Here is a 24097-nt window from a genome sequence, read left to right on the forward strand (position 1 = left end):
AGTGTCTGTAGCGTTGAAAAACTGTCGAACAAAAATAAAACGAGTAAAGTGAATTATTTAACTCACCTTCTGTGAACGATAAATAACTCTGAAACAGTCTCCATGGGGACCGTTTTGTTGCTGACGTCAACACGCAACGACGTAGACGTGGTGACGTGTTGAGCAGCCAGGAAGAGAGGGAAACGTTTGGACAACGTGAGTTGTGTGAGTATTTTCCCACAGTAACACAGTGTTATTAAGACACACAGAAACTATTAGCAGGCTTCATCGCAAAAAGGAAAACTTCAGAAAGGTAGGCAGGAACAAAAACATACAATACACCCGCTCAAAATGTAAGCCAGCTGCTAAAAACAAACTGAATCGGCGACTTTGTAAGCCGCTCAATAAAGAACAGCTGTGTGAAGAGTTCAGCAAAGTTTCATGCCGATATTAAGTTTAACTTCAAATAATTCGAGTCGTAGTTAGTTGCCACAGTTAGTTGCTTCAAAGTTGACTTCTCTGCTGCTATTATCATGTTTCTTTTAGTGCCATGTGTTCCTGCTGTTTATGCTCATGTGTCGTGTCTTTCCTTCCTGATTCAGGGCTCTGATCATGGCTCTTAATAAGTCAATGCACACCCGGAACCGATACAAAGACAAACCTCCAGACTTTGGTTACTTAGCCTCCAAATATCCAGACTTCCAGCAGCATGTGCACACCAGCCTCGCAGGAAGACCTGTGTAAGTAACCAATGTTACCGAGCTTGTGTGGTATTTTATTATTTTAACATTTCTTGGTTGCAGGGAATGATGATTTTTATTCCATTTTGCCAAAAGAAAAAGACACATACCCGTTTTAACATGCCCTTATGCCCACAGTCGCATTGTATAGAAACATGTTCAAGCTCTACCATCCATCCAATGTAATGAAAAAAGCTACATATCATGAACTCTTCCTTATAGCTGCATATTATTGTGTCATTTTAGACTAAAAAATAAGCAAGAGTAGTATCTGTCCAACACATATTTGACCATATTGTGTGAACTGTTTGAAGCTCTGAGCACAAACAAGTCAGACCCTGAGGACCCAGTTCAGCACCGCTCAGGCCCCAGCTGACTCAGTCTGATCTTTTACTGCTCATTCAGCTTCTAGTAAGAGCAGGACGACCACGAAACCTGGACGAACGATTCATGGACTGAACATCAAAAGATTGTTTTTTTTAGCTGGTGCCCTTTTCCATACACGAGACTTCAAAAGTTAATGAGTGACACATTTATAGGAACTCCAAATTTGAAGAATGGTTGAGTGTGTCGGTCAAAAAGTGCCCCGTTAGACTCCTGTGTTTCCCTCAAAGTGCCAGGATACAAATGATAGGACTGGGACTTGACGTGTGTTTGTGTGTGTGTGTGTTTGTGTGTGTGTGTGTGTGTGTGTGTGTGTGTGTGTGTGTGTGTGTGTTTGTTTGTGTGTGTGTGTGTTTGTGAGACACACTGCTGAGAAGTCATGCTGTGAAAAAGTCCAGGCAGGAGAACAAAGGCAGAATATGTCTGGTGGGATTAGTGGATGTTGACGTTGAGCAGTGTGAGCTCAAGATTGCCTTCGTTTTTTGTTTGAGCAGATGTGGTACTGGAGGCTGAGATTTACAGATTTACAGAACTTTTCTTGTGTCCTCAGTGGTTCAAAATGTCCAGTGTACTGATATATTGGCACTTTTTACACACCTTCTGGTAAATCTAGGCGGATGTTTGGTTTCAGGTGAAATTAAGATCTATTAGCAAGTTTCATTTAACCTGACAGCTTCCTGGATGAATCACAATGATGATTTAGTCAGTTGGCTGTTGTGTGTTTTCTATAGTGATCATCTTTTTATATAAGACTATATAGCAGAAGAAGCACATGTCCAACAATAACAATTGATACAAAAGGCTGCAATCCTTTTGACCTGACATTTCCAGGCTCCTCCTATTGTGCATACCTACTGAATTAAAGAGAGAGCTTTAGTTAATGTTGATCAGTACACCTGTGCTTTACTTACTCCTTATCAATACTTTAACTGTAATGAGAATTTTGTTGAAGAATATTTAATTGAGCTCATATAAAATAAATATATGTTTAACGTCTTACACAAAGATGAATGTTTTTTCATTTAGCATGTGGTGTCATTATATCTGTTCCATACGACGATGGATTAGGGCCACGTTAAAGAAAAGAAAATCTAAATTGACGAGATTAATCGTAAATTTACGAGAGTTTAATCTCGTAATTGTTTTTGTTTTTTCTTTAACGTGGCCCTAATCCTCTGTCGTAGTTCTAAATGCTGTTGTCCACTAGGACATTTCAGACAAACATCAACTCAAGTCCATTTAGACTGGATACATTTCTCAAGGTGACGTTATTTGGATGTTTCCTGGACTGTTCAGTTATTTTTCATCCTGTTTGGATAGTACATTTGGATAAATGGCAACCCACACCACTTCTTATTGGAGCTGCAATGTCAGTCGTCTGTTGTTGTCTATTTTACGGGAAAAGAGGTGCTTGTCTGTCACAGGTTCCAACCCTTTGGGTACAAATGCATTGATGAAAAAAGCCTTCGTTCAAGAACGCTAAAGCGCATCAGATGTGTTGCTGATAAGTCAGGGTGTTGCTCTTTGTTCTCTCCTTTATAACATCTGTATCCTTTAAAGTCTAAATCCTTTTGCTTTGTAATTGTTAAGCTGTCATCATAGCAAGGAGTTGAATAACTGAAAAGCACAGGGATCTTTTCCTGAATGGGGCTTCAGTTATTTTGATATTGATAAAGACAAAAAAAAAACTAAATTACTTTAGCTTTAAATGTATTTTGGATAAGCTGGGTCTATTATTTGGCAAACTTGTCATTCTTGTTTTACGTCCATGTTTTTGTTGTTCTTTATTAATACAGTGACTGTCAGTCACAGAGCAAAGTCCTGGTTTGTGTACGAGCTGACAATTATTGTCTGACTTGTATTTAATGGCTGCTGTTTGTCTGTCAGGACTGAGACGCTCCCCTTCCTCTTTGTTTGGGTCTGTATGATACGGCTGGCCCGTCTGCTAAGTGAGGAAATCTCTTTTTATTGTGTGCGTTATGCAGATGAATGCGGCCATGATGTCACTGCAGCAGGTCTGAACATCTGTGTGTGGCGGTGAACATATTGGTGTGGGCAGAGTCTTTGTGGCTGTGAGGTGACCAGTCAGTCATCTAATGGTGGCGTACCATGCATGCGTGGACACGCTGTGACACACAACACTCGATGTCCATCTGTGACAGGTGATAATTATCATCCTACTGTGTCGTCATGTACGTCAGACAGACAGACAGACAGACAACAAACAATGGGCTGGACATCAAACGTGGAGATTGGTTTTAGACAACTGATGAGTTAGACAACTTTTAAAGCAGTTAACAAGCAAATCTGATTAAACTGAGGAAAAGCGACTAAATCTACAGCCATAGTATCATTTCTAACACTTATTAAATACAAAAGTCTAAAGTGTAATATAGACCAGTTTTTTTTAAACTATTAAATAAACTGAAACAATCACACGATAACTTTAAGGTTGTATGTTTGCATAGAAAGTAGCAGTCAGGACACAAACCAAGAAAAATGATTATTTATTCAAGTATTTTGGTGTTAACCATTGAGGGTGACAACGCTTTGCACACTTCACCTTTTTGACCATTATGCTACACCATCAGGATACTCATAGTTCTTGGTATATTTTCCATGATTAGCAGTGTACACTGATGAGTGTAAACACAGAAAATGCTAATTGAGAAACAAAGAAAATACATTTTCACGTATGCACTCCTAAATATTTCTATAAAATCTCCGGCAGGATGCTCCTGGAATCTTCCTGAGTTAGTTTTATTCACACATGTCACACATGTTATTGCATGTTATGGCTCCTCTATATATTTTGCGCCCGCAGCAAATTGCTCAAATTGAAGTCAGTTGCTAGTTAATTATTTTTTTTGCAGTTACCAGAACAGAGGTCCAGGATTTCGACTTCATATGTGCTACCAGCTTTGGTTGGCCTTCTGCAGAAATTTGGCTCCTCTTCCCCATCAGTCTGTCATTCCATCAGTGGAGGGATTAGTGTGGTTTTGTATTCCCCAATGAATTCATGGACTTGGTTTTTTAAGTATTTAAGCAGTGAGTCAGGGATGAGCGTAATCTTGGGGAGACACTCACGCAATCCTCCGGGGAGATATGCCTCCCTTCATTCGGGGCTCGTCAGTGGAGAGGGCTGATAGCGGCGGGCTGAGAGTCGAGTTCAGACCAGAGACTGCTGGAGAAGAAATATGGTGGATGTAATTGGAATTGAAGTGAGGACTAAATAAACCCGAAACGGTCTTGATGTTGGTTTCTTTCAGTTATAGGGGAAGGAGAAGGAGGGGCTCAGATCAGGAAGATAGAGGGGTGGGATTAGGAGGTTTGAATGGGTATTAAAAATGCAACAGCCTGGATGGAATTTAATTTGGGAGTCATATTTTTTATGGGCTGAAAGACGATCATCTGTGAAGGATTTTCACTCCTGTAATTATTGAAATGTTACATTTTCACACCAGTATATTTTATTTAACATGTTCTTGGCAGTATAGGAGAAATGGATAATTCTGGACTAAGATACCAACATTCAAATTGATAAATGTAAACCTTTTATTAATGTGCTGCACCTCTCTCACTAGGAAGCCAAGCAGAGCCATTACCATACCGACCTTTTTATTATCAGATGGGAGAGAGGGGAACTTGCAGCCTTAGGTGGGACATTATTTTTACATATTCCTCTTCAAAGATCGGCTTTGTTCAGGAAGTCATGTGCTGTGTGCCTTATCTTTCCTTCCCTTGATGTCCTGGCACAAAACCATCTCCATACTTCAAAACTTGTATCTTCTAACATGTTAAAAATTAAGTATAAATATAGTTGTGTCGAACGGCCTCAAGTTTATACTCGAGTGGGCTTTGTTCAATTCACAGTAAAGTCACAAACCATCAATCAAGCTGTTGATTTCTCCACCCCAAAATGAAATGCTCTTAATCATTTTTCATCACTTCTTTATTTTTAAATTAAAATTATTGTTTTTCACAAGCAACCTGTGATTGTTCGTGTATCGTATCTGGTTGTGTTTTTCTACATTTTCTTTGCCTTTTGTGTCATGACTTGGGGACATGTAATGTTCTATTTACAGTGATAAAAATGTATCTTGACCACTTCACCTACTCCAACTAACAATTTCCATAATCAGAATAATTATAATTAGCATACTTGGCTAAATATATTAGGGAAACAATCCTTTCAGCCATTGTTGCTGGTTGTTGTTCGGATTAGAAATCAGTCAACTTTCCACTGAATCAGCAAGTCAGCAGAAGAAAAAAAAAAACATATTCAACTCTCGGTTGAATATGTCAGTGGCATTTAAATCATGTAAAGTTTTAAATGATGCACTCTTTCCTGCTCTTGTGAGGAGTAACAAAGAAAGAAAAGCCTGACACAGGAAAAGGAGTTGTGGCTAATAAGCAATAAAAAATTTTTAAAAAATCCAAGCACACTCAAAGTGAAGAAGATGCACCTTGAAGGTCACCTCCCTGTGGACGCAGGTAGAATAAGCTTGTGTGTGTTTGATCATGTGTCTGCGTGTGTGTGTGTGTGTGTGTGTGTGTGTGTGTGTGTGTTTGTGTGAGCATGCTTTCATACTGATCATGTAGCGTGGAGGTGAGAGCCAGCTGTTTGTCTCAGCAATAACCTCCCCTCTGCTCTAATGATGCCTCCTCTCCTTCCTCATGAAGAGTTTTCTGCCTCGCAGCACTTTTCATCTCTTCTTCTTCACCTGCAGAGTCTCTCCGTTTTTCCTCACCTGGTCCTTATTTCATCCACATGTAAGCTGGAATCAATCATAAAAGCAGCGAAAGTATTTTTGGTCCCATCCCCTCCACCGAGTTTGTCCCACTCTGTTCCCCGTCAGCTACGTACAGGAGATGTGAGCACGCAGCGATGCACCTGCGTGGCAGCACAGGCGTAAATTCGCGGGCACGCTCACGCTCTTGTCTGGCATCAGCCATTGCTCCAGCGTGGCCGGATTTGCGTGCTCTCTTCATCTGTTCAGTAGGTGGGGTTGCCATGGAGACGTGGCATACGCAGTGCTGCTGATGGGAGTGATCGGTCTGCACTGCACACACACACACTCGCACACAGTGGCACGTACGTACACGTATCGAGGGCTAAAAATAGAGGGCTGGCCTGTGCAGCCTCCCTCCCTGAATATTGATCTTTATCTAATGATGCCTCTGAGGAGAAATGAAAGAGGGCCGGATATCTGTGAGGCAGGCCTTCATTTGGAAACAAGTGAGTGTTATGCTGATGTGTCACTTCGTCCTCATTAGATTCCTCCCCAAAGCTCAGGACATTTTCGAAGGGGCCGTTTTCTCTCTGGTTCTTCCTCTGCAAATGCTGTGCTACGTCCTCAGAGCAGCCAGGTGTTTGTTTGTGAGAGGTCAGACTCTCCTCTGCAGCTGATTAAACTGGACCATTAGCCTAATATGTTGATTAGATGAAGAGACAGCAGGTAAGATTGATGTCAGACTCTACAGTTAAATTGCTTCTCATTTGTACCTGTCTCACACCTGACTGCTGCAGAGCTGTTTGTCTTTATCAGCCATGAATGAAGAGGTCAGTCAGTGACCAGAAACATCCCGGTGAGGAGCCAGTCACTTTCTTTTGAATTGAACATCAGAGTAAAAGGCCTCATGTAGATTTTCTGTGGGGGTTTTATGCTTTCTTACAGACAGCCGAGACAGAAAGACGATCCCCAAAAAAGAAAAAAAAAAAGGAAAGAGGAAATATGTGAACAAAGCCAGATGTTACCTGGGGATGCACAATTAATGACCATTCATCGTTATCAGTTATGAGCGTTCGCAAAAAGCACATCCCAAAAGTCTGAATGAATCGCAATAAATAAGAAAACTATTTTATGTCAACAAGCAATAACTTCTCACTCAGCTCTTTCCTAAAACACTGTGTAGTAAAATGTAAATAAAAACAGAACATGATTATTTGCAAAACATTGAAACCCCATATTTGATACTGTCCTATCAATAAAGGAATTAAATCCACAAAATAAACTTAAGAAAAAAAAAGTGGTGCAACAGATTGGAAAACACAAACCTGTCTAAAGGTTTTTGAAACATACTGCTTGCATCAAATTCAAAATGGGAATTAATTTTTCCACAAAAAATGAAATCACACAACCGTATCTCCATCTGGAACAGCAGTAGATTTTTTTTTCTTCTAATGGTGCTGTTCTTACACCACACTATTGAGGGGCCAGACACTGCCATCACCAGGATGTGTCTAATTACATCTGCCAAGGTGTGAAAGCGCTCAGCAAAGCTTTAATTATACCTATCTCGCCCACCCGTTTTGTCTGCCGCACTCGTGCCTGTCTGTGTGACAGCTGAAATAATTAAACATGTCGAGGAGAAGAAGACGAGAGACAAACATGTGTGACTGAGAATTCAGGAGGAAGATGTGTGAGGTCTGTGCAATGTTGTAAATTTGAATTTCATTGTCATTAGCAGGGGATTGTTTAGAAATGACGGCCTGCTTATCTCCCTATTGTCTTCTGCGTGTGTGCGTGCGTGCGTGCGTGCGTGTGTGCGTGTGTGTGTGTGTGCGCGTGTATAATGTGAATTAATGGGGTTGAGTGCAGAGAGCTGCAGAGGGTTAATGAAGAGCTGCATTAAGAGAGTTTGGTAAATTACTGTCAGGCTGTTTCACTGGTAAAAAAAAACGAGAGGATCAGCAATCACTAAATTGACATCATCCTCAAAGGGATGTCAGGTTTTTTACGAGTGTGGTGGGTTTTTTTTGCCACCTGTTCTTTCAGGAATAAAAACGTTGTGTTGCATCTTTTGAAACAGGATGAGACTTTCAGACAAAGCAACAAAAAAGTAGAGGATCTAGAGCTTTTATTCTTTTCTTCTTATTTGATTGTTCATTTGATAGGGACGGATACAATATACACTGTTTCAAAGTGTATATTGTATCAAAGGGCTTTTTAACACTAGCCAATCATGTTTGGTTGAATCATTACCCTAACATTCTGTCCTTAACCTCAATCCTCCAGGGCTGGACACTGTTTACCTTATACCACCCTACCTTGAGAAATATACACCTGTTTGTTTTTTTACAAGCCTTTTCTTTTACAACTAAAAGAGCCAAAGTAGTTTTTTTTTTTTTTTTTTTTTTTTTTAAGGAAACAATTAATTGTAGAAGAAATAACATTGTTATTGTAGCCTCAAACTGGCAGCTTTACATTTAAATCCTGAAGCTTCTGATCAGACAGAGCGGGTAATATTGCTGACCGGACAATCGCTACCAGCTTTCAATATGCAACAGCTTTACATTTTCATTCCTGCTGACTATATTCTGTCTGTAAAAATAAATACAGTTTTCAGTTTCATCTCTGAATAAGGTGGTTTGATTATCTGGGTTGATCTCAGCAATGTTATCTGTTAGTGGGGCTTGAATACCAATCTATCCTATCAGATGAGAAAATGGATAACAATGAGGTAGGACCCAGGTTGTAAATATAGAATTAAATTCCCCCTTTATCTAACACGTACATTTTAGGTTAGACATGTTGTTATTGGAGGATTGAAATGCTGCCATGAACTCATTTGTCCTGTTTGTCTTTCTTCTAGTGTGAATTTTAAAGAGCCTGAGGCGGTGCGAGCGCTGACCTGCACTCTGCTGAAGGAGGACTTTGGACTGACCATCCAGATCCCTCTGGAGCGCCTCATTCCCACCGTCCCCCTCCGCCTCAACTACATCCACTGGGTGGAGGACCTCATCGACGGCCAGAAGCAGCCGCGCAGAGGAATCGACATCGGTACCAGCATTGATATACTTTCCATTTAGTGTGCATGTGTTATTTGAAAATTTCATAATCAAGTGCTGAATATGCTCCAAAGAGTCCCGTTCATGTATCCAAAGGATTTTTGGGTTATTCAGTGAATTCCTCTGTTAATTCCTCCTGTCGTTTACACAAACATTTTCAGCTCAGAGGTCTTAAACTATGAACAAGCAACCTGATGTACCTCTAAGACAATCTCAAAAGGGTCCTTCAAATATATATATATATATATTTTTTTTTGCCTGAAAAGCATTTCCTAATTTCTTCCCTTTGATTATTTTCCAAAATTGTATATGATGGCGTATTATGAATTTGCTAGCAGGTTTTCTTAGAAAATTATCATTTTTAATTATCAATTTTTAAGCGGCATCCAACTTACTGGTCAAAAAAAATCAACAGCACAAATCTGACGGCTACATGTCTCATGGATTTTATTTGTTTTTTAAGGATTATGATCATTAGTGACAACTCGACGCAGAGCTGAGCACCCAGGCACATAAAAGAAAGAAGTAAAGCTCAGTTATGAGTGGATCTGGTTGAAATTCAGTGTCAGAGAAGAAAACATGTTGAGAGCTCAAGTGGTTTTCTCCCAGTTAATCAGAGTTTGAGACCTGGGGCTCTTGTTTATTCTTGCTGTGGCTGCCAGCAGCTCAGAACAGCAAACTAAATGTCAGGTGGTTCTTCCAGCTGGTGCAGATGAGCCCAGTTGTTCCCAGTGTTCCCAGTGCTAAGCAGCCAAATCCCAGTCCACATGTCACAGCTTGTTTGGGCTTCTGTCTGTCACAGAGAAAGCACTGTGTCTTTGTTGTGATTGTGTGGGTTCTCATTAGGATCTTGGGTCACTTATTGGTCACCCTGAATCTCTCTGCAGGCAGATTGAAGATGTCTGCTACTTGATGGATCACCTCTGGTCATTTCCTTTACTAACAGGTGCCACCTCTGTCCGAGTCTGGACTGAATTATGCAGCATGACATCTGTGAATAATTTAATAAAAGCCTCCTGGAACTGACATTTAGTGTCCATTATGGCCTCTGAGTTTCAGATAATTCTTTAGAAAGACGCCATCGCACGTTCTGGGACAATCTTCCCTTCAAATAATTATAACTGTGGCTGAGGCTCAGGAGGTGGAGCGGGATGTTCATTAAGCACACATTTCTTTGAAAAGCACTTTCTATATGCTTCAATAAAAGTTGAAACAATTCATCATCCTAGTCATTACACACATCATCATGTGTGCTGATGTGTGTGTGTGTGTGTTTCCTCAGGCACTGGTGCGTCTTGTATCTACCCCTTGCTGGGAGCCACGATGAACGGCTGGTACTTCCTTGCCACGGAGGTGGACGACGTCTGTTTTGACTACGCAACGAAAAACGTGGAGCAGAACAACCTGTCCGACCTCATTAAAGGTAGATGTGGTGCACTCACCATGGAGCAATATATCTCAAGGAAGGCAATACGAATGAGTGTCGATCAATTTTCTTATAAATGAATCTGCTGATTATTTTCACAATGAATAAAAACTAATTCTAAGAGAAAAATGCTTATCTGAACTACAGGGATGCCCTCTTATTTCCTTTTTTTTGTCAAACCTTTCCTTGAGTCTTTCACTGTTATAGTGATCCACTGATTTCACTGTATAATAAGAATGTTGCCACTTTTTTCTCTGAAGCAGTACATCATCTCACTCTATAGCTACAGGGACTCTCTTTGTCTGTCACTGAAATGTAATACATCCCCCCCATGACAATCAGGAGTCTGTTAAAACAACAATAAAACAATAAAATAGATAACTAATGCATTGTATGGCCTAAGCTGCCTGACAGTGTATGTCAAAGAAAAAAAAACACATTCTAAATCATGTTTCAGTTTAGTGTTTTAAACACACTTACCAGTGTGCAAAATGAAACTAGAATTGAATGAAATACACATTCGCTATAGCCTACAGTTACAGAAGTTCTGAAATACTGCTGACACAGAAGTTCTTACAATGTACTAGAATAATGTTAATAGGTGTGCTAATCTCATTTAAAGTGGTTTCTGACATTACCTACTTTTTTCTCCGATGCCAATCACATCCCTGCTTCATGCATCGGCTTTAATGTCCCATTTCATGCTGTATTCTGATTGTTTGGTTTTAGACAGACACATGAGTTAACTTCCAGAAACCGGAGCTTTAACATAGACTGTAATTGTAGTGTAAAAAAAAAAAAAAGAAAGAAAAAAATATATATGCTGATGCTTAAGCCTGGACGGAGGTGAACTTAGGACCTGATGACCTCCAGGTTTGACATAAACATGTGGAAACCCTGCTGTGTTTGGTCAACAAAGCTTTAAGTCACAGTATGACATCAAGTGATTTAAAGCCACAGTGTGTCAATTTCATCAAGTTTCTGTTGTTTATGTTCTCTTTTATCTGCAACAATCATGATTAGCTTGTACATCAGACTAACGTTGTCTCATCTGTATCCTAGTTGTTAAAGTCCCTCAGAAGACTTTACTGATGGACGCTTTAAAAGAAGAGACAGAAATCGTTTATGACTTCTGCATGTGCAACCCTCCTTTTTTCGCCAACCAGCTGGAAGCAAAGGTAAAATGTTTTTTTTTTTTTGGCCTCTTCACATTTGAATATCTGATCATCGGTTTTCTTCGTACATTATTGTTTGGCTCCTTCAGTGTAAACAGCACCTGTTGACTGACCATGGAGCACCTGCCACAAAACACTATTTGTTTACACGATAGTAACAGTCTACTAATAGGATTTCATCTTAATCTCTGTCTGTCTTGTTGCTTCCCTACAGGGGGTTAACTCCAGAAACTCACGCCGACCTCCTCCCAGCTCAGTGAACACAGGTGGGGTCACGGAGATCATGGCGGAGGGTGGGGAACTGGAGTTTGTCAAGAGGATCATTCATGACAGCCTGCAGCTTAAGAAACGCCTACGGTGAGATAAATATAAAACCTTTCTCTTAGAATAGTTTCTCTTGAGCTGCATCAGATTATTTTGTGTGTAAAGCCAAATCTAAACCAGATTTATCACACCGAATCATAGACAGAAATTGTAATAAACCAGGGTTCATGATTAGCAGGTGGAGGGAGAGGAATGCTGCAGTTTGAGAGACCCTGAGAGGTTTAAGTGTCGGCTGAGAGCTCCGTTGAAGAGGAGATGAAAAGTGCAGATGGGCTGCTGCACATAGATGGAGCTGTCACCCAGAATTGTTTTAATGGTCCTGGCAAACGCTTAGCCTGCACCGTATCCGAGAGCCCACAGGGAACAGCTGTGTTTGGGTGGGTGGGTGTGTTGGAGGGTGGGGGTTGTCTCTAGCGGCTGTCACTTTACCCTCCACGGCTACCAGGGTTGTCAGCAGGGCAGCAGAGTGAGACAAGGATAGAGGGAGCTGCAGGGTGCTGCTATTAAAACTGATTAGACATGCCACACCTGCTCTGTGCGTGTGTGTGTGTCTGTGCATGGGTACATGCGTGTGCATTTGCATAGTGTGTCGGTGGAAAGACGAGCAGCCCTGAGAGGAATCTGATCCCAACACCTGCCTGCTCTCGTGCGGCCCTGTAAAGAACAGCAGAGTCTTATTAAACAGGTTTGAGGCCCGGGCAAACCAACCGGAGCATACTGTCACTCCCAAACGCATGCTGGGACACCAGAGCCGGTTGTCCATGGCAACACTGACAACCCCACAGATTGGTCCTTTGAGATGACCCACACCACCCCACCCTTGCTGCTTTCTCCCCAATTTTTCCACTGAAGTGTAATTACTGTCAAAAGGGGCAAGCCAGATCCGCTCCCCGTACAACACATCCACATGCAGATGAATTAAAAATCCCAGCTAGAAACGAGGCAATACTGCTCATTTATCCTGCCATTGATATGAAAATTACCACCTCGGGTTATGAGATTGTAATCATACAGTGCTCCAACATGTAAAGAGGTAGCTGAGGGTGTACTAATGCAGCTGCACCCTTCAGTGTGTTTGAAAAGGGGGGAGGCCGGGGTGCTGCTCCTGGTGTTCCTCCCCACTGTGACGAAAAGTGGGGGAAACCTCTGTGAATATTAGAGCTGTTGAATATTTCATTGTGACAACTGAGGCTCACGTGCCGCTCCTCCCTGCCCCTTCACCTCTGGGCATCTTCATACCTCCCTGGCATCGTTACAAATCATCCTCCTTTGTCACTCACAGTTAGTAAACTGATTTTAATACCGGAGCTCATCTTCAGCGGCGGGCTGGGAATGTAGCTTTATATGACTTTATGTTAAAGGACATGGCTTTTCCAAAGGTTTGAACATCACTCAGTAGACGTTTAGATTTCCGTCATCTTAAACGTTTATATATCAAGCACAGAACGGCAACTGTGTTCCCCATAGAAGTATTAATATTGCTCATTTCTGTATTATAGATAAATCCAGAGAAAACTCTAAAAACCCTGAAAAGGTTTGTGAAAATTGCCGGTCCTCCTCTGAGACTGCCCCCTTGATGTGTTTATCTTTCCGCCCATCTTCCCCTCAACTGGACTCTACTGCACTTATCGATCAGGACCAACCTTATCTCTTTATTCCACAGCAGAGATTATTGATCAGGCCTCAGACCAAAGGAGGACTTCAGAAAAGCTTTTCCTCCTCTGTGACTGCGCACACCCAGACGCACAGCTGGTTAATATGTATTCTTCTCTCCTGCAGGTGGTACAGCTGCATGTTGGGAAAGAAATGCAGCTTGACGCCTTTAAAAGAGGAGCTGAGGAAGCAAGGGGTGAGTACGAAGCGAAGCACCACAACACACCTGCTTGCACAGCTTTTATCTCAGTGTGTTTGAGTTCCTTCTCTGCAGGGTTAGAGAGCAGCTTGTTAAAACAATCTTCTTCTCCCCACTCAAACCTCTGCTCATCAGGGACTCAGACTCTCTTGAGTGTTGAAGCTGACAGTTGTCACTCAAGGCCACAGATACCAAAAAAAATATGAAGAATAAGCGGCGTCAAAAATTTGCCTTGAATGAACTTATTTCTGTTAGCGGTGCATGACTGGATCACACGCCGCTAAGCGTCATTAGCATAGCTAATAGCCCGCCACATGACTCCTAAAGGCTGCAGGCCTCTGGTCCTTTGTCAGTCATTCCTATCCCTCAAACCTGCCCCTGAGGTTTCAGGGTGCTGTTGCCGCTCATCACGGTGAGTGCAGGCTTGGCACATGTCCAGAGAAGAAACTGTTTCTTCATTTTACAGTGTGCAAACAGAAACCTGCCTTAGTTAATATGCTAATGCTTTTATCACTCATTCTTTGATCTTTCCTCTCCAGTGTCCCCTCATCTCTCTTTGTTTTTTTTAAATTTAGCAGATGTCTCCGATACAGAGCTCTTTGACCTCTGACCTTTTGTCTTAGTGACCCTCTTCCTCCTGTTTGCTGAAGCAGTCCTGAGAGACAGTTAAAGTGCGCTGTTAGCACAAGGGCTTTCACACCCAATGTGTGTCCCTCTCACAGCACAGATCTGTGTTTTCTCACTCAAAGTTAGAGATGTCGGAGCTCAGTGAAGCCAAAATGATGTTTGGTGTCTTCATTTGAAAAGGATTTGTTAATGTGGAGCTGCTTTACATTTAATCACATACTTTGCATATCGTAATCCCCAAACTGTCTTGCATGCAAGCAGACAGCTGCTCTAGTAGCTTCAGCTCTTTAGTATTTTAATTAAAGTTTAAAGTGGTTTTCATCTGGTGTTATATATTAAATATCTTTTTTTCAGCCAGTCTTTTATCAGTATGATTGATTGTGAAAGGAGAACTTTTATTTCCCACAGCAATTTAAATCATTTCCCTTTCCTTTCTGATATTACAGAGCACTGAGACAAAAAAAGGTTCATTTCCTCTGCAGCCCTCAGGTTTTGTTTTTAGAATTTAGCAAACTAAAAACAATGTCGGAGAGATAAAGTGTGGACATGAGGGTAATTAGAAATGTGTCAAGAGAGAGAGACTATAGAGAGAAAATAAAACAAAATTGAATCAGATTTTCTAACATATGACAACACTTACTCACAATCTGTCTGTAGGAGCCTCACATATTTGACCCACGTGATCATTTCAAAGAATCTTGACAGGAATACAACCGTATTTCTCTAAAGCGATGAAAACTTGCAGGGTTGATTATTTAAAGTTTAACTCAAAGAAAAGGACATGTTTTCCCTGTTGATTATTGACATTTGCCAAGATTTATTCAAGACATATTGATACCTGCCTGTATACAATTAATGAAAGAAGAAAGCAATTACATTTTTGACCAAAGCTGCTCAGTTTCCATGCTATTATATCCAACCAATCAACTGTTTTGTGCAGCTTGCCCCACAGTGACCCTTTCCTCTTTTTTTTTTTTTTATCAGGTGCCTAAAGTGACGCACACAGAGTTTTGTCAGGGCCGCACGATGCGCTGGGCGCTGGCCTGGAGTTTCTACGATGATGTGATTGTTCCAGTGAGTTTTCAGTTTTTTTTTTTCGCCCTCTTTCCTTGTGCACACGTCAGACTCATAAAGTCGTGATGCGGTCATAAAGACTGGATGCAACCAATAGACCTCACACTTAACATGATAAAAAATAGTCAGGTAAGTCATCCTAACACGGTTGGTCATTTTGCTGGTTGAACTGCTCCTCTCCAGCTCCTGAATGTTTCCAAAACCCTCCTCAATTATGTAAAACCTCTGCAGACTCCATCCTCTATCCCTCAAGCCCTGTTCCATTAAAAGCACTTATTTCTTCCTCTGGGGAGATGTTGATGTGATTTTTAACATGCTGTATCCAGGCAACAGTTACCAGGGCAAGGACTGTGTGTGCACACAACACCGAACCTTTGTGTCGTCTGGACAGTGAGAGGGTTAGAAATAAATAGAAAGCCGGGACAGGGAGGGAAATAGCCAACACACTTAAAACTAAGAGATCCCAGAGTAAGGAAAGAATAAAAGATGGTGGGGGGGCTGTCGGGAGGCGGTGAGATGAGGACTGTCTGTGTTTTGTTGGTCTGGTTGTGTTTTGTTGGGTTTTCTCTCCTTTTTGGCCTCTTCAGCATGAAAGCAGTTGAGCAGAATGATTGGCCTACATTCCCTCCTGCAACCCTTCCTCCTCCTCCTCCACTTTCACGCACATCCACCATCATTTACACTCACCATCATTACAGGGCAGTCCCCTCGAGCGTGTTTGTGTGTTTGTGTGTGTGTGTGTGCGCGCGCACATGGTTACATGACAGAAGTTCTGCATATGTAATTCCATGCATGGTTGACATCCTCATTCTGCTGGCATGCGTGTGTTCCTATGGATGTCTGGTGCATCTGTATGTATAGTATATATAAGTAATAGCTCATTAAAGTTACATATAGACTTGCCATATGTGACATGCATGCAACAGTGACCTACTAAACTCTCATATTACCAGGTCAGCCCTTAAAACCACGATTACCATCATAACCTTAAATCACTTTTACGCTGGTCTGTTTTAAATGTTTAGACTGGCGACACATTTCTTTCACAGTATGAATCTCAAGATTCACAATGCTGACATGTCTCATACAGGAAGTCATTGTCATAAAGATACAATATGTCAAATTTTACACTAAAATTTCTGCAACGGGCCACCATGACTGAGTGGCTAGGAAAGACACAACATGTTTATTGTTACCGTGGAAATACTGGATGTTACAATAAAGACCACAACATAGGGAGGCGGGAATTGCAACTGAAATCTGCTGTACTGTTGCTGCATGTGCTTCTGTGATAAAAAAGTATAATGTAAATTATACTTGGATACATTAGCTCATGGGTAAACATAGTGTCTTCCTCATGTCTGTTTCCGCCCGTTCGTCTTGCATACAGTCAACTTGGAGTTCGTTTTCATCGGGTTGGGGATGGAGAAGCAGAGAGAATCACTCCCATGATTCCCCGCCAGCCTCAAGTCATCTTTTTTTATTGTTTTGATTGAGAGCCCCCTGGTGGTAGAATTTACATACTGTGCCTTTAACTCTGTTTGTTTCTTCATATTCAGTACAAAGGACAGTAGCATAAGTGCAAGAAAGTAGAACAAGCCGTGCACAGATTTGTTTTTACACTTTAATTTAGTATAATTTATTAACTGAAATGTTTACTTTGAATTTTTTTTTATGTTAATGACCAAATCTTTCAGATTTAAAGCTCAAGTAAGGAACTTTGGGTTAGTGTCCATTTTTGCAACCCCTGTGGAAATGCAATACGTCTTGTCTCTTTGCTCAATTCATCCTGTACGCATCGCTGTATCCCTCATGAAGAATATTTGCCCCGGGAAATGTAAACAAAAGCAGTTGGCGAGGGTGCTGTTAATGACTTCATCTGACACCTGCCCTGCAGCAGTGGTTTTAAGAGAAAAGTTCAATTTAAGGAAATTTAAACCCTAAAATCACTGGTTCACAGTTTTTAAATAGATTTTATTTATTATTATTATTTATTATACTTTATTAAATTGATTTAATAATTACTAGCATATCACCCAAAGGCATTATGGGTAATGTAGACACCAGATTTAAAAAGATAAAATACAATCCAGAAAAAAACAATAGAATGATGGAGAGTGTGGACAGTGAGATATGAACAGATACAGATAAAAGGAGTAACAGACAGAATAGATGCTGAAGACTGTCAGGTTTTCACTGAGCCCCGGGCCTGTAGTTGCTCATACAGACCCCTGGCAGGAGGAGGGTCACAAAGGTCCCGTTTTCAGGAGTCCATGCTGGGTTTTTAAGGCTCAGGAGTATGATTAACAATGTTTGCCGGAAGGGGATCTGCAACATTTTGTTTCTCTATCTCACATGACACACTTTGTGTTGACCTTGTGTGTGTGTGTGTGCTCAGGAGGTCAAGATGGATGATTGAATGACATTATATCCGGGGAAAGCAGCTCTTATCAGACTTCAGGCTTTTACTGTGGCTAGTTTTCAAAATGAGGCAAGGCTTTTATTGTGAGGATGCCATTTACCTACATCATGTGTGTGTGTTTGTGTGTGTGCTGCTGTTTTTGTGAGAGAGCATGCTCTGAGGTGAGAGTGTGTAAGTGGGATTAATAATGGAGTGAAAGAGCAGCCGAGTCAGAAGAGGATGTCGTTGAGTGAAGAGCTGTGTGTGTGTGTGTGTATGTGTATGTAAAATGTGGTTTTAAAGCTCTTTGTCTGTGGAATTCAGTTTGTTTATTTGTTAGTTGAGTGTGTGTTTGTGTGTTCATATACTGATGTGTTATTGCTTGAATCTGTGTCAAGGATGCTGCGTACAATCAGACAGGTTTGGCTTGATGGATTCTATTGATTTCCTCTCCTCGTACAATGAGCTGCAGGGCTGCAGAGGGTGGAGGAGAAAGGGGGAGAGACGTCTGTGAGGAACAAAAAGATATGAAAAAAAAAAAAAGCTCTAACAAGAAGTCGGACATGGCAGCTTTCTATTGTCCACCCATTAATTAAATATCTTCATCTCATTTGAACATGCATCTAAAGGGACCTACAGTTAACTCATAATCAATACATGATCAAGGCAGAACAAGCTTTTACAGGAAGTGAAGGTGTCGCTTTCTCTCACGATAAAGCGGATGCAGGAGAGATGCAAATGTATTCATCGTGAAAACTATATATTTTTAAAAGAATACCTTGTCCTCTGATGCCATAAATGATTGAGTAATGAAAACTTGTGTCGGATCAGTGCAGCAGTGGTGAAGGTCACAGCGTGCTCCTTCCCTCTGCTCTTAGTAGGTCAGTCGGCCATGCTGTCTGCTCCCTCACAGCACAGTGAGGGGCTGCAGACCCCCCCCTCTATCTCTCCCCTCTCAGTCACTCTGCAGTGACTCTGGTAGTGCAGCGTGGACATGTTGGCTGCAGTGAAGGCGTAGGGGACGACTGCAGCAGCAGAGCGTCTGTTATATTCGCACGCAGTTCAGTAACGACCTCCACCGCCATCACAGCATGACATTAGAGGGGATTAGAAATAAACGTGTTAAATTCACTGCAGGTTCAGGGGGTGTGCTTGGTTTGAGTGCCCTCTTGTGGTGTGTGAAGAACATGTAATAATGCAACTGATAAACACACACACACTTCTTACAGTTTTACTGTAATTATCATGATAACTGATAATAGAGGGGGAATTGAGACAACGCAAACATGCATACTGTCGAGGTAAATAACAGGTTAGTGACTGGATTGCAACTGTGGTTCTTGTATTTATGAGGCATCATCTATGGGTATATATCCATTTATTAGCCAGAATATTAATTTCAATTTCTTCATATTATCTAGGTCCACCTCATTCTGTAAACACAGCTCTGACCCACTAAAGCATTGTCTGAAAAAAAAAACCCTCTGAGGTTGTCCTGTGGCCTTTCTGGCAACAAGATGTAGTAGCAGGTTCCGTGTAGGTTGTGAGGTGAGGTCTCAACAGTTTGGGAGTTCGTGTATTTTCAGTGGAACAAAAATCAAAACAAACATGATTCATTCGCTGAGTCTGAGTTCTATTTGTGCTTCTGGATCTTCACAGATATGAGACAATGGACTTGCTCGAGTAGTTTGATTGAATCTGTTCTTTTAAACTGTATATGAACAGCAACGCTTCACTGCCCTCTGTTGGCAGCCGTGTTGTTGACATTGTGGTTATTTTTGGACTGCTACTATCACGGATGCCAAGTCTGGCATCTGATGTGGAACGTCAAGGTCAAAACAACACCTTGGGTTTCTGACTTTTTTTTTAATCAGTTATTTCAAGTCATTGGGCCCCATTAATTAACTAAACAACAGCAGAATAAAAGAAAAACTGTGTGAGTGGAGAACATATTACAGTTAACAAGGCACAGCTACGACATAGCTAAAGTATGAGAAGAATGAAGAGGGAAAGTAAACAACAACAAAAAACAGATAGGTAAGAACAACATGTAATGAACAGAGCTTTGAGTTAATACAGCAGGATATCGCTGAGTAAAAATCGTCAGCATGTCAAACTGCCTTCATCGGCTGGAACACATATATTCATCTATTTTCATTTGTCATTTATCTAGAGTAATTACTTTCTTGTATATTTCACAGTGGATCTTCTCAAACGTTTTGACTCTAATACTACAGGAACCTTTGGCACCTGAGCGGGGCTTCTTTTTCCTGTCCTGTTTACTCTATTTCACAATCGGTTGGTTAATATACTTCTGGTCTCCCTCCTTGCCTCCCTCAGTCTCCTCCCAATAAGAAGCGTAAACTGGAGAAGGCGAAGAAGCCTCTGTCGTTCACACTTCCAGAGGCTGGAGTGAAGGAGCTCCAGACCAAGGCCTCTGCTTCTGGCCGCAAAGCCCGCAGCCCTGTGGACAGCATCACTGCTCTGCTGGAGAAAACACTCACTGACCTGCGGGTGAGCTATATCACGGTTATGAGAGTTTCACCCCTGCCAAGGTTGAACACCTGAACTATTACTAGTGTTCAGATATTTTAAATCAACTTTTACCTCTGATTTTGAGGTTTAAATATTGGTCAGGTTTGCTCTTTAAAACCATCCCTGTTCACATTTAGCACTAAAATGCATTTGAATAATCCAATTTTAATGAGTTAGCTTTATTTTTTAGTGTACATTTTTCCAAACTGCAAGGAGAGTATAAACTGGGAATTTGTGGAAAAAATGTAATCAAGTCAAAACCATAAACCACAGCCTCAGATCTTACTGTTGATCTCAGCAAAAAATGTAACATTTTCCTTGTCAGCTTTTTCTTCAGCACAAGTTAAATCAAAGTAAATCTCCAATAAACTTCCTTATGTTTTGGATTGTGTTGTATCCTCAGGTGCTACACAAACATGTCCCCTGCACAAAACAGGAGCAGAGTCTCTTCCTAACAGCTGTGGAGAACACATGGATCCACGGGCGTCAGAAACGACGCGAGGGAGCACGTCAGCTGCGAGAGCTTCCCAGAGCCCCTCAGTCTGCTGGAACCACCAGCTCCCAAACCACTAAGGCCACATCTACTACCACCACAACTCCATCATCTCAAAACCGGTCTTCCTCCTCACAAAACACCCTGGACGACAACACGCACAGCAGCTGTGCCTCTGCAGAGGAGACAAGTAAGGATGTAACACACGCCCCAGCTGCAGAACAAAAGGAGGTGTTAGAAAGTGTATCAGGTGGAGATGTGGACATGGAGTCCTCCATGGAAGCAGGACAGGAAGCTGTCCCAAAGGAAACGCCTGCTGCAGCAAGTGAGCCGCCCTCGGAGCGACCCCTGAGCCCCGCTGCAGTTAAACACTTCCTGTTTAAGTGTCTGCTCAATGTATTGCCCGAGGAGAGGGATGTTGTGGTTGAGATGCACTGGGTCGAAGGTCAGAACAAAGACCTGATGAACCAACTGTGCACCTACCTGAAGAACACACTTTTAAAGTCCGTTGGAAAGTGCTGAATGATCAGGAAAAACAGGTCCATTAAAAAAAAAAAAAAGAAAGAAAGATACGGTTTATTGAGCTCTAAAATGACAGAACACATTATTTTTAGTCATATTTATTGAGTGCCTCTCAGTTGAAAGCTTATTTTTGGACAGTTAACTTCTTATGTGCATGTCTACACAGCTGTTTGAAATTCAAAGTGTTTAATAAACATCTGGAGGTTTGTTCCAGAGGAGGAACATGTTATGTTGCAATTAGTGTAGTCGCCTTATTCCCAAGTACTTGTACACTTTACCTTTTAAGGTAGTGCGTAATGTACATTAGTGTTCAGTGCTCAAATATTTGCAATAAATACACTTTTTTACACCATGTTTGCTACTTCATGATGTATCTTTTATCCTCAACGAGGCATTTTTTTGTCTGTTGTGTTTATAAGTAAGGCAGTACCTTTGAACGGCCACAAGGAGGCAGGGTTTGTGTTTCTTCTGAGAGAGACATTTCCTCCTCTTAGCCCTTGGATTTTAGAGATGAGATTCAACTCTTTTTATAAACATTTTGATAATGAATGACAAGTCAACACCAGATTTGTACAACAGTAGTTTTACCATGTAAGTTTACACACACTTCATAATTCAGAATGTTCCTGGAGCTACTTGGTGTTTCCTGTGTCTGAAGAACTTTAAATAATGTTTCCAGTGTTGTTACTCTGTTGCAGACCAAATACTTCCTGATCTGAGCTGAGTAAATAACAGGAAAAGAGACTTGAATAACCAGAGCAATGTGGGTACACATTCACAATAATTGTCGTTATGTATTCTTTATGTTCCTGGTTGTGGCAAGACTTTGAATCCAGCGGCCTCTTGAGAGTGAGAGTCATAGTGATGTTAAAGCAGACATTGAGTGGTCTTTAGTTGAGTAAGCCCACTGATGTTGGAGACTTAAGGTCCTTTTTCAAGATTTTGATGGTGTCTGCATTTTCTCCATCTCTAATGTGTCAGTTCCCCATTCATGTGTAGACTCTGGACGTATAACTCAGTCCTGCCATTGCTGTAATTATGGGCCCATTTTAATTAGATGAATGACCCCGGGTATAAAAATTAAATGATTAATAAAGTGACTAATGTATTACTCCATGTAATTACTCAAGTCTTCCACACATTCACTACCAGCACCTTCAACAATCAGCTGCTGTTTAAAAGATTGTGAGATTGTAAACAAGTTGTTTTAAGGCTTCTGATTTTTAGTTGGACAAAAGATAATAATGTTGAGTCATCACCTTTGCAGTTTATAGAATAAAGGATTATTCATTATCAGAAAACTATAGAAGATGTAGCAATCACTACTGAAAATATTTGTTTGTTGAGGCCTTAAAATGAACACAATGCAATATGGTAGCAGGTTTAGGGTTTGTCTATTGTTATCTGAATTCCCCCTCATATATCTAGTTGATTAGAATATATTGTAACTTTTTAATTTTTTTATTTTATCCATACTTTATTAATAAGGTTTACATTCTGTTATACTCGAATGCATAGGCTTGTAATTCACACAGGATTTATGGCAGGCATTCATGGAGAGATGTCAAAAGTAAAAGTGAAAGATATAATCTACTATTCTACTATTCAAAATGGACCATTATATAAAACATATATTAATGAAAGTTGATCATTTTCATGTTGCAGCTGAATGTCTCCCCAGGGATTTTAACAAAGAGGAACTTTTGAATATTTTGACACCTTATTCAGTACAAAGTTACTCTTCACTAATGGGGAAACTAGTATTTCTCAAAAGTGTCCAAATGTATTAAGGCAAAAGTAAATAGTAGCAGCTAAGGGCATGTTCTTAGTTGGATATTAGACCCTCATACTACAAACCAATCCACAAAACACAAGGCTGAGATTTTGTTTTATATCGTTATAAAACTATTTCCGATTCGTCCATATTCGTCTCACCTGAAATACTCGAGTTAAAACGCAGGTAGATGCAGTACACAACACTGCCTGTATCCATGTGTACATGCATTGTTCTCCACCAATCAGCGTGAAGAACAACAACACATCAGTGAAATGTAAATGTTCCGCAGTCGTGGTTACTTGTAATTTGCGGCCATTGTCGGTGACATCAACAGGCACGAAGCAACAACAAGTATTAGATTCAAACCATAGACTGTAAATAACAATTCAAACAGCATAGGTAGAAAAAGAAAACCCCCGGTGTAGCTTTCGTTTCTAAACCTATTTCCGAAAGCAACAGGCGGACATACATATGACTAAAGGGGAGTAAAACGATGAAATGCAATTTATGAAAAACGCTATTTGTAACAATAAATGAGCATTATTGTATTGGGGTCTTTCCTGCAGCTTCACACTGTTAAATGTGTATGATAAGCAAACATAGACTGTGAATATTAAGCAAGCAACACACAAAAGACCAAAATGCGCTCGATGTTTTTAGTGGTTTTGTTTTTCTAAAATGAAAACCAATAGATTTTTATTGATTCAGCGTAACACCTGTTTTTTTTTTTTTTTTTTTACAACCCTGGCGGACGTGACTCAGCTCGTGGAGACGGGTTTCATCCCATCCGGGTTATTTGTCCGTGTTTTGTTGTTTTCTCCGTGGTGAGCATGGGAGGGAGCGTGTGGGTCTGTGGGCGGCTACAAACGCTGCGTGATTCACAAACCTTATTTGTTCCCACTACTTTGAGCGCCATCTTGTTTGTAACTCTCCTACGTAAGTGGTAGAGTTTCTACAGAGGGGGGATATCCGATTACCATTTTTTCCAGCTTTTTT

The 24097-nt window shown here is 40.9% G+C and overlaps 1 protein-coding gene across 3 annotated transcripts; it reads left to right on the forward strand.

The window, feature by feature from the left end:
- Nucleotides 1–149: 149 nt before the first annotated feature.
- Nucleotides 150–21670, forward strand: mettl16 (methyltransferase 16, N6-methyladenosine). Of its 3 annotated transcripts, none has more exons than XM_061046470.1 (10): nucleotides 150–195; nucleotides 582–719; nucleotides 8700–8887; nucleotides 10178–10318; nucleotides 11384–11499; nucleotides 11711–11853; nucleotides 13600–13669; nucleotides 15284–15373; nucleotides 20115–20288; nucleotides 20713–21670. In XM_061046470.1, exons 2-10 carry the CDS (start codon nucleotides 592–594, stop codon nucleotides 21322–21324), a joined length of 1662 nt encoding a protein of 553 aa, XP_060902453.1. In that variant the 5' UTR covers nucleotides 150–195; nucleotides 582–591; the 3' UTR covers nucleotides 21325–21670. The 3 variants fall into 3 exon arrangements, with proteins under 3 accessions (XP_060902453.1, XP_060902452.1, XP_060902451.1); XM_061046469.1 differs by having other exon boundaries at nucleotides 167–199; XM_061046468.1 differs by lacking the exon at nucleotides 150–195 and adding an exon at nucleotides 202–292.
- The last annotated feature ends 2427 nt before the right edge of the window (nucleotides 21671–24097 follow it).

This window comes from Labrus mixtus, chromosome 9 (genome assembly GCF_963584025.1).
Source record: "Labrus mixtus chromosome 9, fLabMix1.1, whole genome shotgun sequence".
Lineage (NCBI taxonomy): Eukaryota > Metazoa > Chordata > Actinopteri > Labriformes > Labridae > Labrus > Labrus mixtus.